The sequence below is a fragment of the Aulonocara stuartgranti genome, assembly GCF_965226115.1.
Source record: "Aulonocara stuartgranti genome assembly, chromosome: 4".
Lineage (NCBI taxonomy): Eukaryota > Metazoa > Chordata > Actinopteri > Cichliformes > Cichlidae > Aulonocara > Aulonocara stuartgranti.
Genome location: NC_138942.1, coordinates 19,230,129 through 19,242,621, shown reverse-complemented (window position 1 = coordinate 19,242,621; position 12,493 = coordinate 19,230,129). Strand labels below are relative to the sequence as shown.

The window sequence follows — 12,493 nt, the reverse complement described above, 5'->3', positions numbered from 1 at the left end:
GTTGCGGTGAAATATATTGTGATTTATCACGATTTCCAACTGCACATTATGTCCCTAAAATTAAACTTTGTTTGTACTGATATTATCCAACACGATAAAGTTATCTCATTTCAGTTATTTATTTATTTTTTGCTTCAAAATTAGATTGTGAAGCAAACCAACACTGTCCCTGAATTATTAAAACAATTACATTTGTATTCAGCAACCTTCCTGTTCTATATGAGTATAACCAGAATACAGCCAGCTGGCAGTCAGCTGAGTCGAGTCCCCACGAGTTATCCTTCTTCATAAAGGCTCATTCAGACTGATTGCAACATGCTGGAAATCTGTCTGCATTTCTAAATTAAAAGTTTCTGTAAACCTTCAGTATTTTGTCTAAGGGAGATTGCTGTCAGTCCAAGTCAGGCTGCGACTACTTGCAGAAAGGTTGCTTCCTGTCAGATGACACGAGCCTGCTTCTTCGTACTATATCGATATTTGGTATCCCTGATATCGCCACACAAAATATCACAATACGATACTGTATCTTTTTTTTTAGTTTTAATTTTAGTTAAGTCAGTGTTAAGTGACTTAACATACAAAAATCCTTCCTCTGGAAATGGTCAGCAACAAGGACTGAAAATGAATAAACAAAGAAGCTGATGTCCAAGGGAAAGTAGTTCTTCAGAAAGCCGGAAGAACTATTGCTCTAGACCACGATAAAAAAAATTACAAGTCTGGCTCCTTGGAAGCAAAATTAAAGATAAAGAAATGAGCAGCTGGTTAAGAGTTTTGCACAGTACTGCATATATCAGAAATATGTTATCAAACTAACTTATCTTATTCATATATTTATCTGATATCACAAGGGCAGCAGGGTGGTGTTGTTGTTAGTACTGTTGCCTCACAAAAAGGAGGTCCTGAGTTTGACTCCAACATCTGGCCAGGGCCTCTCTGTGTGGAGTTTGCATGTTCTCCCCACTTTTGCGTGGGCACTCAGGCTTCATCCCACTGTCCAAAGACATGCAGTTAGTGGGGCTATTTTAACTGATAATTGTGAAATTGCCCATGGGTGTGAATGTGAGTGTGAATGGTTATCTGTCTTTCTGTGTTAGCCCTGCGGCAGGCTGGCAACCTGTCCAGTGTGTACCCTGCCTCTCACCCCATGATAGCTGGGATAGGCTCCAGCACACCCACCACCCTGATAAAGATAAGGGGAAGAGGACAGATAAATCTTATATAACATAAAATAAAAATAAATAAATATTTTATTTTAGTGTTGTTTTTAGGTGAATAGTTTTATCTGCCTCAGTCTGCAGTCTGGAAATGAATGACATTATGGTTAAAGGTAGAGCTGAACTATTAAATACATATAGGCAGTATAGTATGAGGTCTAAATAGGACAAGGCAGGTAGCACTGATATATATTCATATCTTCAGAGGACGCTGTCCTCAGATGACTGAGATTTGCACTGGCAAGCAGAGCTGTATTGCACATGTGACTCAGTTTGTTTATGTCAAGGACATACTGTGACTGTGCGTGTTACCTTACCAGTGGGGTTACACACTTCACTCTGCAGCAGCATGTGCCTGTGACAGAGCAACCTGAAGCAAGTGTTTCAGGGTAGTTTTATACTACATTTGTAAAAGTCAAAGGAATAAACTGAAGTAATGAAACCAAATCAAACCTCAAAGCTGTGACATTTAACTGGCGCACAGGCTTCTCTCTCCCCACCCACAGCTGCAGTGTGATATGAATCAGAGCTGTTGCTAGATAAATAAACTCTCCATTCCAGTAACCGAAAGCGAAGATCCTGACTGTATCATTGCTGTACCTGACCCACAAAAGTTGAAGAAGGGAAATGCCATAAAACGAGATAGCAGATAATCTCAGTAGATAATCTACAGTGATAATAAATGGTCTCAATTCTTTCTGGATTCTTTGCAGGTACTTCTGTGTATATATCACGAGCTCAGCTAATGAACTGTCATGTGAGTGCAGGGACCAGACACAAGGTGCTGCTGAGGAGGCTGCTGGCCGCCTTCTTTGACAGGTTTGCTTCTTCCCTCGATTTGTCTGGGTCTATTTATGCAAGTGTTTCATGCAAAGCGTAGTTTTAATATAGAAATTAAAGTTTTTTTTGTTTTCCTTTTTTTTTTGTTTTTTATCTGCTGGCATATGAAGGATAAATCAACTATTTTTGTGTTTCCTCTGTTCTGTCTACCTCTTTCTTATTTTTTTGATGTATCAGGAACACTCTGGCCAACAGCTGCGGGACAGGCATTCGCTCGTCCACCAATGACCCGAGCCGCAAGCCCCTGGACAACAGAGTGCTCCATGCAGTCAAATGTGAGCGTACATGTTTTGTCTGTCTGTGGGTGTTTGCCCACAAGCATGCAAACAATTTGTGCATGTACTGATGGAGGGGAATGTACATGCAGTCACACTGCATGCACACACTGTGTATTTACACTGTAAACTAAGCCGTATCATAATCGTAGCTGAATTAATGAGTTAGCTGTGTAATGTCTCAGTTTTCCTTTTAGGTACATTTAGATAGTACTAATAGTAACAACAATAATATTAATCTTTATTAATACTTGGTAATTTTTTTTTTAAAAAATCCACATTACAACGTGCCTCACAGCAGCAACAAAACAAGCATAGTTTTTTTTTTTTTTGGTTTTGTTGTTTTAAAAGCATAAATAAGATTTGCATTGGTATGATTAGTGTTTGGCAATAACTCTGTGACCGCTACATAGTAACATTCACCCTGAAATCAAGTGTTGACATCAGACACACCAGAACAGAGATATTGTCCTGCTTATAGTGAGGTGATTATTTGTTCAGACGTTCTATAGTTTTGAGTTTTGCGAGTTGCCCTTTTTCTTTACAGCTTTGTGCTTTTTCAGTAAAAGCTTGCTGAAAGTGGAAAATGTATCCATGCTCACCATAAAATCAGATTTAAAGACATGTAGCTGTGAGCGGGACTCGTGACATCACTACTAGTCTGAAGCCTGTGTTGCACAACACACATAATACATTGTGAATAGCATTTCAGCAGCACATGAAACACTTTCAGCAGTCTTTTTGTGTAAAACTTAAACCAAAAAAAATATGTATGTTCATGTTTGCAATCGAGGGCTGAGCAAAAAATATATTTTTAGAGTTGTTAAAGACAAAATAATCATATTTCACTTGTTTACTGGATCATACCAAACTAAAAATGGACATGCATCACATGACTGGTTGTAGCTGATGGAGTTGTGGAGTATGCCACGTCGTTATTCTGCCCAGTACAGAGCATATTTACTGTGGTGTGAGCCAGTAAACAAGTTAAATGTGACTGTTTTGTCCCTGTTGACTTGAAAGTTTACATTTTGCTAGCTTTTCACATTTAGTTTTTGGACTACATTAATTGGATCTTGGGTTCAGTATTCCACTGAGGTTTTTGCCAGTTGAAGCCTGACCTTGTTTTAGAATTTCTAACAAGGTAACAGAACTACTTTCATTTTTATTATTTGCAGAAAAACATCTCCTGCCCAAAATATTATGCAAATCATAGCATTTTTGTCTTTGAACATGCCTGGAGGGGATACTCTATCATTCTCTTGGCACCTTACATGTAGGTGATGTGCCAAAACCCCTGTGGGTGAAAAACAAGAAAAAAAACTGTCTGTGCCACCCATTACTTAAACCAAGCAATTTCTGTTTCAGTAGTGAATATTAAAAACATTCCCCTGAAGTAGATTTTTACTAGAAATCAGTCAGCAAAACAATTGTTGCTTTGTTGAGGTCACGCCACATGTGCTGGGGTTTTCTTATGCATTTTGCATACTGTAACGTTAGCCAGGATAATAAACACTGAACATGAGAGACAGCTGGATAAATAACTTGGCTGGTGTTTATAAAAGATTGCAATTGTCTAAAGTGTTTCAGTTGAATTTTAAACCGAGCAAATGTTGATTCGCATATTGAATAGACTTTCTTTTGTCAGTCATGAGTCGTTTTCACATATGCTCTGCAGCCCTGATCATTTCTAGAACTTACTCAGCAGAGGTGCTCATGAGAAGGAAGATGTCCGATCCAGTCGAGTTGCAGTGTTCTTTAACTTGCGGAGATTGTGTAATATCAAACTGTGCCAATAAGCAAATAGCACAGGTGATCATTTGGTACACGCAGGTAATAACACAGGAATATTGCCTATTGGTTGTCACTTCTGCTTTCTCCGCACTCTCTCTGCAGGCATTTCCATCGACTGTGCCACAGAGTTAATTCCAATTCTGTGAACACCTCTAAAGCAGGCTGTTTCATGCTGTATGCTACACATAAATAGGAACAACTATGGAAATATCCTCTTCTGATTCCTTTGAAACTGTCGGAAGTTTTTTGTGTGCAAACTTCTATAGAGACTGTCGTGGTTAAAATCAAAAAGAAAAAGCCATAGCTGTAGTCATTTCCCTAAACACTGTAACTCTCATACAGCAGGCCTCTGTGTGCCTATTAGTCCTTTAGTTCAGCAGCTAAACCTGGCACACAGGTACGTCTTAGATTCCTGAAGGTTCTTATCTATATCAGCCATTGGGACATCATCATGCTGCCTAGGAGCCACCTACAAATGGATTAATATGATCGATTTTTAGCATTTCTGCATTTATACTCCTTGCAACATTGTATTGTTTTCATTCTGTGACCGGAGCATTTAATTTATATCCACAAAACTTGAATATTGGAATATATCTGATATATTATGTTGCCTGGCAACTATCTAAATTTAGAGCAGGACCTAAGCATTGCAGGCGGTCCATAAAAAATTGACTCACTTTTATACTGTCAGTCCCATATAATCCAGTATAGTCCTTAAAAATATTTATTAACCCCTATTACCCCTTTTAGGTTTTTTTTGCCAGCATCACAAATAGATCAGATCATACTGTAGTATGTGCATGTACTTAGAATAAATCCATCTTCATTCAAATATTGGTGAAAGGGATGCTTTTGTCTGTTGTGGGTAGAAGACAGGCAAAAGGATCTGTCAGTACACTCGTGAAATTCGTTCTTGGCTCCAGTCACATCATAAAAGTGTGATCAGCCTAATTATTCCCCCCCCCCCCCCCCTTTTTGTTTTTTGTCAGTTTATTGCCAGAACTTCGCAACCAGCTTCAAGGAGAGCGAGATGAACGCCATTGCAGCCGACATGTGCACCAATGCCCGACGTGTGGTCCGTAAGAGCTGGATACCCAAGCTAAAGCTACTGATGGCGGAAAGTGACGCTTACTCTGCGTTCCTTCCTGATGGTGTCAAGACAGAGGAAGACGCCCTGGGGGCGGATCCAACCTTCGACCCTGCCTCATTGGAGTCCGCCAGTGGTGCTGGTATGGAGTCGGGCGGCTCTTCAGGTGAATCGCTACCAGGTGTGGGTGGGGACGGAGGACCGTTATTTTGAATGTTTGGTGACGCACATAACAGTATTCCCCAGTTGCGCTTGCCTTCTCACTCTTTGGCCCACGCTGATCTCTCACATCTTGACTGTCTATACTACACTGTTAGGGTCAACAGTTGTTGCCCTGATGTAACCAGGACTTGAAAACTTAAGGTTTTTTTGCTTTGACTGTATAATGGAGGTAATCAAGGAAAGGAAGGGCGTAAGAGGGTCTTTAGTTGTGTCCTAACTGCCCTCTGCCTCCCCTTGTCTTTTTAAGGTGTGTAAACACATCCACTGTTGCATATTAAATACATTCCCTGAGGTGCTGGTGGTTTGGGGGGAGGGCAGGGAGTTACTGGTGCAGCCTGAGGAGGAAGAGATGGCTGGATGGACAGATTTCCAGGAGCAGAAGTGACGGGTATATTGAATGTAAGTGTCGGTGGCATTTTTCTCTATGCAACCCTGACAACTTGTATTCCAGCCTCGGGAAAGAAACTAAATTTCAAAATAGATACATTATTAAAACAAAGTAACACTACCTGTTCTTCCTCCTCTTGCATCTTCCACTGATCACCCTGCAAGTATTCTTCAGCCTCACCTCACCTTTCTTGAGACCAGAGAATCTCACTCGAGTGTTTCACTGTGTGCTGTCTTATAGAAATATATCTCATCTGCCTATTTTTATTTTCTTTGCATGTTTCTCTGTCTGTAAACTGAAAAGTGATCCAGTAAGAAGGGTGAAAGCTTTTTACTCAGAAGATTGTAATGGGGGGAAAAAATGAAATTTGAAGGGCAACAGGTAATCAAAGCTGGTCATATTTTTAGAAGACAAAAACTATATTTATACAAGTGCCCATGCCTAGAATGGTGTGAGCAAAGAGAGCAAGAGGGATTGTTTTAAAATCTCAGTATTCAGCTTTTATTGAAAGAGGGCTTGTCAAGTAAGGAAAAGTGCTATTTTTGCAGGAGTACAATAATAATAATGAAAGGAGTCTTATCATAAGAACCTCAGTCATTTATTTTTATCCTTATTTTACAGTGAAAGTAATGGAATGAGCAGTTGAACTGCTAAATTTGACACATTTCATCTTTTGTCCACTATCTTTAAAGGAATAATAAGACTGCTTCCGCTGGCACGACTGTGACTATGATTAGCATTTCTTGTTAGGTTGTGAACCTGCAACATTCGCCTCCTTTGATACAGCATTGGCCCACAGTTTTGAAGATTACTTTTGGACATTTATAGGTTACATTTATCTGACAGCTCTGCTAGTTTAGCCTTCGAAGAAAAATTCCTAAAAGGAGGGAGGAACAAAGTGACGTTCACAAGAAATAATTGTGAAATGAACAAGTGCATCTTTCAAATCTTGACGTCAATAAGCTGGTGGGCACAGTGATGTCGCAGGGAGGCAATGCTGCTTGAAGCAAAAAGGTTTTAATGGTACTGTGTGTATGTGTGTGTTCGATATAGTTCTCTGGTAAGAAAGCCAAGTTTGTATTGTGAAGATGTGTCTTTGGTGTGTGGCTTATTCATGTATGCAATGCACCACCTCTTTCATCTGGAAATTCAAAATGAGTTTTATTTTGAAGTTTGAAATGATTTTGCACCTTCCATGAGCGATAAGAGTGGTGGTTTCTGCACCTTATTGAGAAGAACTAGTAGTTCATGCACCTTTTGAGAAGTGTTGTGTAGCAATCAAACCCCTTTAGGTGGAATTTGCCTTGTTGTTTTTTTTTTTTTTCTTTCTCCCATGCCTGCCTGTATTTGTTGTTTAGTAGTGGCACGAACGCCTACTGTAAATAATCAAGAAGACTGTTGAGTTGAATCCCAAGTGTTCTTCTTTTTTTCTGTTGCTGAATGTGTCTGATTTAAGAAATGTCAACAACTGACCTTTTGTATGTGGAAGTTGGTGTTTGCTAGAAACCTTCTGAATGCATGTTAATCTGTTAAGGACGGAGGTCAGTACAGGGGATTCATTCTTACATTTGCAGGTGGAAAAACCTGAAAGTAGTCCGGGTCTGACTCGGAATGTGTTCTTAACCTGATACGTTCGCACGGACTGATTACTTTCTCTTTCAGGAATTTTTTTTTTTCCATAGAGGTTCTATTTTTGTGTAGAGAGGTAGAGTTTGAAAGCCAGGAAGATGCTGATGGTTCCTATCAAAGGCAGTTAAGTCTTACTGAAAAGAAATAAAATGACTAGTGGCATGATAAAGATTCTAGCTCAGCATATTTTCATTATTGTTTCAAATTCTAGGTTGGTTTAGGTGGGTGATACAGTATATGGATGAAACATAAATGCAGTACCTTGTGAGCATTCATTAAGGGTAATAACAAAGAAACCTCAGTTTTGCATTTGACTGTAGATGCCACATGAGCACCCCTCCCCCACATACCTCAAGTATCTTTGAAGACTGTTGTGCTTCCTGTCCCTTATGCAGCTGGTGTCATGTTTCACTCTTCCAAGTTTATTCATGCGCTTCATAAAGGCAAAGCAGTGGTTTATGTTTGAGCTGAATTATAATGTCTAGCTTTAATTTGTGTAGAGGTTTTCACAAGATGTTGCTTCACATTGTTTTAAGTATGACTATAATTTTTTTTCAAATCACCAGACTTGCCAGGCATGTTAAAGTTGCCATAATCAGCTGAAAAGTTTGCTTTGTTACATGCTATTACTCAGAAGAACTGTCATTGAGTCTCCAAATAAGATAAAATATGACCAATTAAGATTTCAACGTGAGAAACACGTTTCTGTTTGTCTCCCACAGTAATCATATTACTCAGTGACCCACTGAATGACTTGTACTGTATTGTGAGTCATTAACGAGAGCTCGGCTACGCCAGTGAATTGGTGTCGACTCTAATGAAGCAGCTGCCCAACCCGTATACGGAAATGTCCCCACTGCACCATTGACCTAGTAAGATTATGCTGCTGTTGCAGCTTCAAAGCTTTTACTACATATAAACAGTGATTAGGGCCCATGTTGCCATCAGTTCAACAAGTTCAGTTGAAATAAAATGTGGTTCCGGGACATTTCGGGGGTTTCACCCTGAAGTAAAAGTTCACTGACAGCTAAAAACTCCCTTATTCATAACTTGATTGCTCAGTCGCTCAGTCCTCCATCATCACTAGGTATGTGGGTGTTACTCGTTTTTAATTTGTGTTCTTTTGAGAGCTCTCTTGCTTTTTTTTTATTATTGAACATTCTAAGCAATTTCTCTACCTTTCAGCGTACGTGTTTACACTTACAAAATGTAGACCTACACACTTGAATGGATAAGGTGTGGCACGGCATTGGGAACCTTTTGTCACTAAACAGTACATAGATAAATATGATTATATACATGTATAGATAAATACTGTATATTATATATAGACGCACACATAGTTTGTTTGTTGTGCACTCGCAGCATGAGGTATATATTTACCCAGATACAATGCTTCTCTTCACAACCTGTGCAGTTATTGGTCTGCCCATGTCTTTGCCCCTGCTCTTTGCCCTCTGTAACCCTGTAGCACCAGTGGACCTCCTGTACTGCTCATCCTCTTTCTGTGTTCCAAGTGCCAATAACTTTGTGAAAGCCCTGTAACTGTGACCCAACATTATCAAAGGTAATTGCACATTAACAACTTTAAGATAAATGAATACAAATCATAGAGAAAATGTCAAAAATGGAACAAATAATGAGTATCTTAATAAAAGATTTGTAACAATTTCTCCAAGACTCCTCGTTTTTGTGTTTCCTTAATCGCTTTAATGGTGTTGCCTGTCATTTGCTCTCATGGCGTTTGCTCACTGGTGAACTTAATTGAATCTTACTTTATTGCAAATGATTTAATGACACAGCTCTGCAATGGTTAGCACTACTGTGGTTAGCACAGCAAGAAGAAGTGTACTTTAATGTAATTTATTTAAGCACCGTTCATAAACCTAATTTAAACTCAACGCTTCAGTGTTCACACCTGGAAGCTGTCATGTATGACCTGTCGCTTTCATACTGTATGAACGTGTCACACACAGTTGTTTTTGCCATCATTTGTTTACAGTTTTGCTTTGACATGCTTGAAAAGAGCTTCCTGATGAGGTGTTAAATAATGGGTTATATTTCATATTTGGATAAAAGGATCTGAAGCACCGTCACTGTCTCCATTTTCATTGCATGCATGACCTTTTTTTAAATCTTTGTTTTAAAAACAGATGTCAAACATGCAGGACAGAAAAGTGTCATGTAGGCTTTTAAATTTCTATTGTTAAGTGCACCACCCAGTGTTACAACAAATACAGGAAATTAGATCACTGAAACTGTTCAAACATTGTATGATCTTGTAGCTCAACAGCTCAAATCTAACCTTATGGTGATATTTACAGTAATCTTATACTGATGAAGAGCAAACATTAAAACTGGAGTATTGGGAAATACAGCTATAAATTGGTTTCTAGATGAAGAACTGATCTATATACAATAACCCACATCTGATATCAAAGATTTGGCTCCTTGTTAAATTGCTGTTTAGTTGGCTGCCATTGTAATGGAGTGTGTGGTAAAGAGGATTTTAAATAGGATTTAAACCTCTGAATCTCTTGTTTGAAATACCTTTTTAAAAAAGTTGTGATGCTGTATAAAATGTAAAAGGAAAAACAGAATGCAGTTGTTTGCATGTTAAATAAAATGATATTTTGTTCACAGTAAATATATCAGATGTTTAAACTGAGACATTTTAGTTTTTAAACCAAAGCAAATGTTGTTCATGAGCTCAGAACCCCAGGCCTAAATCTTGATTAAACTATATTAATGGTGGGTGGGTTTTTTTTTTTGGGGGGGGGGTTTAAAACAGCTAAAAGGCTTGAGCACTGAGGGACATGGTTAAGTGTATTACATTCATAGATTCTCAAAGATGCTAATCTGAAATTGAATCGAATCTAAGGCTAATCTGATTTATTAGAACAGACATGGTAAGAGCTGCCATCCCATCTCCATCATGGATACAGTGTTTTATATGAATCTAGGGAGCTCTCTGTGCACATGTGACAAGGATGAACATTAATACTGGATGATGATTGCTGGGCCCTCAGATGGCGCTACCCAGTGGCTGATTTAGAAAATTGTACATGGGTGGACAAAGGAGGAGCAACAGGTCTAGGCAGAGTGGCAGATACCTCTTCAGTGAAGTATGTGAAAATCCCCAGTATGTAAATGGAGTCAACAAAATATCCACAAACACACTTTAAAACTATTTATTGTATCATTATCTCTTCTAAGAAAACAAAGGTTTTGGACAAACAATTAGTTTATACAATGGCTCTACAGCTGGGGGCAGTTGCCCCTCTTTAGAGGGGAACTGGACTGAGGCTAAGTCAAAAATCTGATTTTTATTTATTTATTTATTTATTTCATTTCTTTGAAAAACATGATGTTGCATTCTCTGGACTAAAGAGTCCACCCAGCTTGTTATCAGCGCTCACTGGACTGGACTTGTTGCACAGGTGGCATCTATCACTATCAATTTGCTGAGCTGCTGAGAGCGACCCAGTCTTTCACCATTGTTTGTAGGAGCATTCTACATGCCTAAGCGCTTGATTTTATACCTGATTTAAATTATTTAGATGGGTGAGTGAATAATTTTGGCAATATAATGTATTTCTGCAAAACAAATCACAAGTGCTAAAGCACAGATATGTTTGGGAAAGGTCAGTGTAATGAACAAAGGATTTAAGAGGCAGACTTTTGAAATAAGGAAAGAACGTTTTCACAATATTCAAATTTTGGAGCTCCACTAGTAGACTATATGCCACCTTTCGGTTGTCCCTAGAGTCTAAGAAAGACAAGCAGGGATAATAGCTTGTTCAATTTTTCACAAACTTGAGAAGGTAGCAAATACTGAGATATCAGATTGTGACAGTTTATTGATTAGGATATCTATCACATAGCCTAAATTTTTCTCAGCTGTCCCTAGCTTGATTCCTGGCTGGTTTTACTTTAAAAGCATGTTATTTATCCCTCTTCACTCTCTCAATATTCCCTGTCTTCTCCCTCTATGATGAGAAAAACAAAAATCTCCAGTAAAGTTTAAGCTTTTAAGTGGAATGATTAAAGTGGAATTTTTGACTAAACATTTTATTTAAAATTTGAAACTAATGTGTAATAAAATGATTACATGAAAGTAAATATGTTGCAAAAAAAATATTATGTTTATAGTATTAGACTTGCTCTCAGACCTTTTGACCCAATATATATTTTACACTATTCTACTGTTACATTCCCATGTAGATGGCAAGCTATTCTTCAGATGTGGAGTACAAGCATTGCTTGCGCAAAACAAATCGTCTTCCAACATGATGGCTGCTGCCCCCTTGTGGACCACGAAGGTATTGCTTTAGGCCAATCTTATAATGAATACATAGAAGGAAGAAAGAAAGACCTTTAACAAGCGCATTTATTCATATCACAATTCAATAATACAAACAAACGCTCACAAAATCAAAGGAAACATCACAATAAACCACCCAAACCCACACACACTTAGGTCCACGTGTAGTTAGCAAAACAAATACACTAAATAATAATAGTACTCTAAAAACGCAAAACAAGTGCACCATCCTCCCTCAATGAACATAAAACATTTTGAATACACCACAAATCTGTAAACATCTGTAGCTTACAAGTTACACTATAAAAAGCATGCTCCACTTTCAATCTTGATGCAACTAACCCCTTAAAACTAAGTGCTGCATCAGTCCAACCCTGTCAGAATCAGAATCAGAATCAGAATGGGTTTATTGCCAGATGTTGAGGTTTACAACATTAGGAAATTGCTGCGGTGCTTCAGTGCAGACAATAAGAATTAAAGTGCTATGTAGAAAGAAAGATATGTGCATGAGATATACATGAGATATATACATGAGAATAAGAATTATGAGTGCTACGTAGAAAGATATATACATGAGTGCAGGTGGTGATCAGTGCCAAACATGAAATGATGCAGTGACACAGCGTAGGGTCATGTGTTAGTGGCGGGGACAATCATGTGGTTATTGTTCATGTGTCCAACAGCAGAGGGGAAGAAACTGTTCTTGTGGCGAGAGGT

At 38.5% G+C, this 12,493-nt stretch overlaps 1 protein-coding gene across 4 annotated transcripts in view; it reads left to right on the top strand.

The window, feature by feature from the left end:
* Positions 1 to 9,125, top strand: part of nacc1a (nucleus accumbens associated 1, BEN and BTB (POZ) domain containing a) — a 36,070-nt gene extending 26,945 nt beyond the window's left edge. For all 4 annotated transcript variants that reach the window (XM_082530659.1, XM_082530660.1, XM_082530657.1 and 1 more), the window contains exons 6-8: positions 1,928 to 2,033; positions 2,232 to 2,329; positions 5,116 to 9,125. In XM_082530659.1, the coding sequence (XP_082386785.1) occupies positions 1,928 to 2,033; positions 2,232 to 2,329; positions 5,116 to 5,426 (515 nt within the window). In that variant the 3' untranslated portion in view covers positions 5,427 to 9,125. The remainder of the gene's footprint in view (positions 1 to 1,927; positions 2,034 to 2,231; positions 2,330 to 5,115) is intronic.
* The last annotated feature ends 3,368 nt before the right edge of the window (positions 9,126 to 12,493 follow it).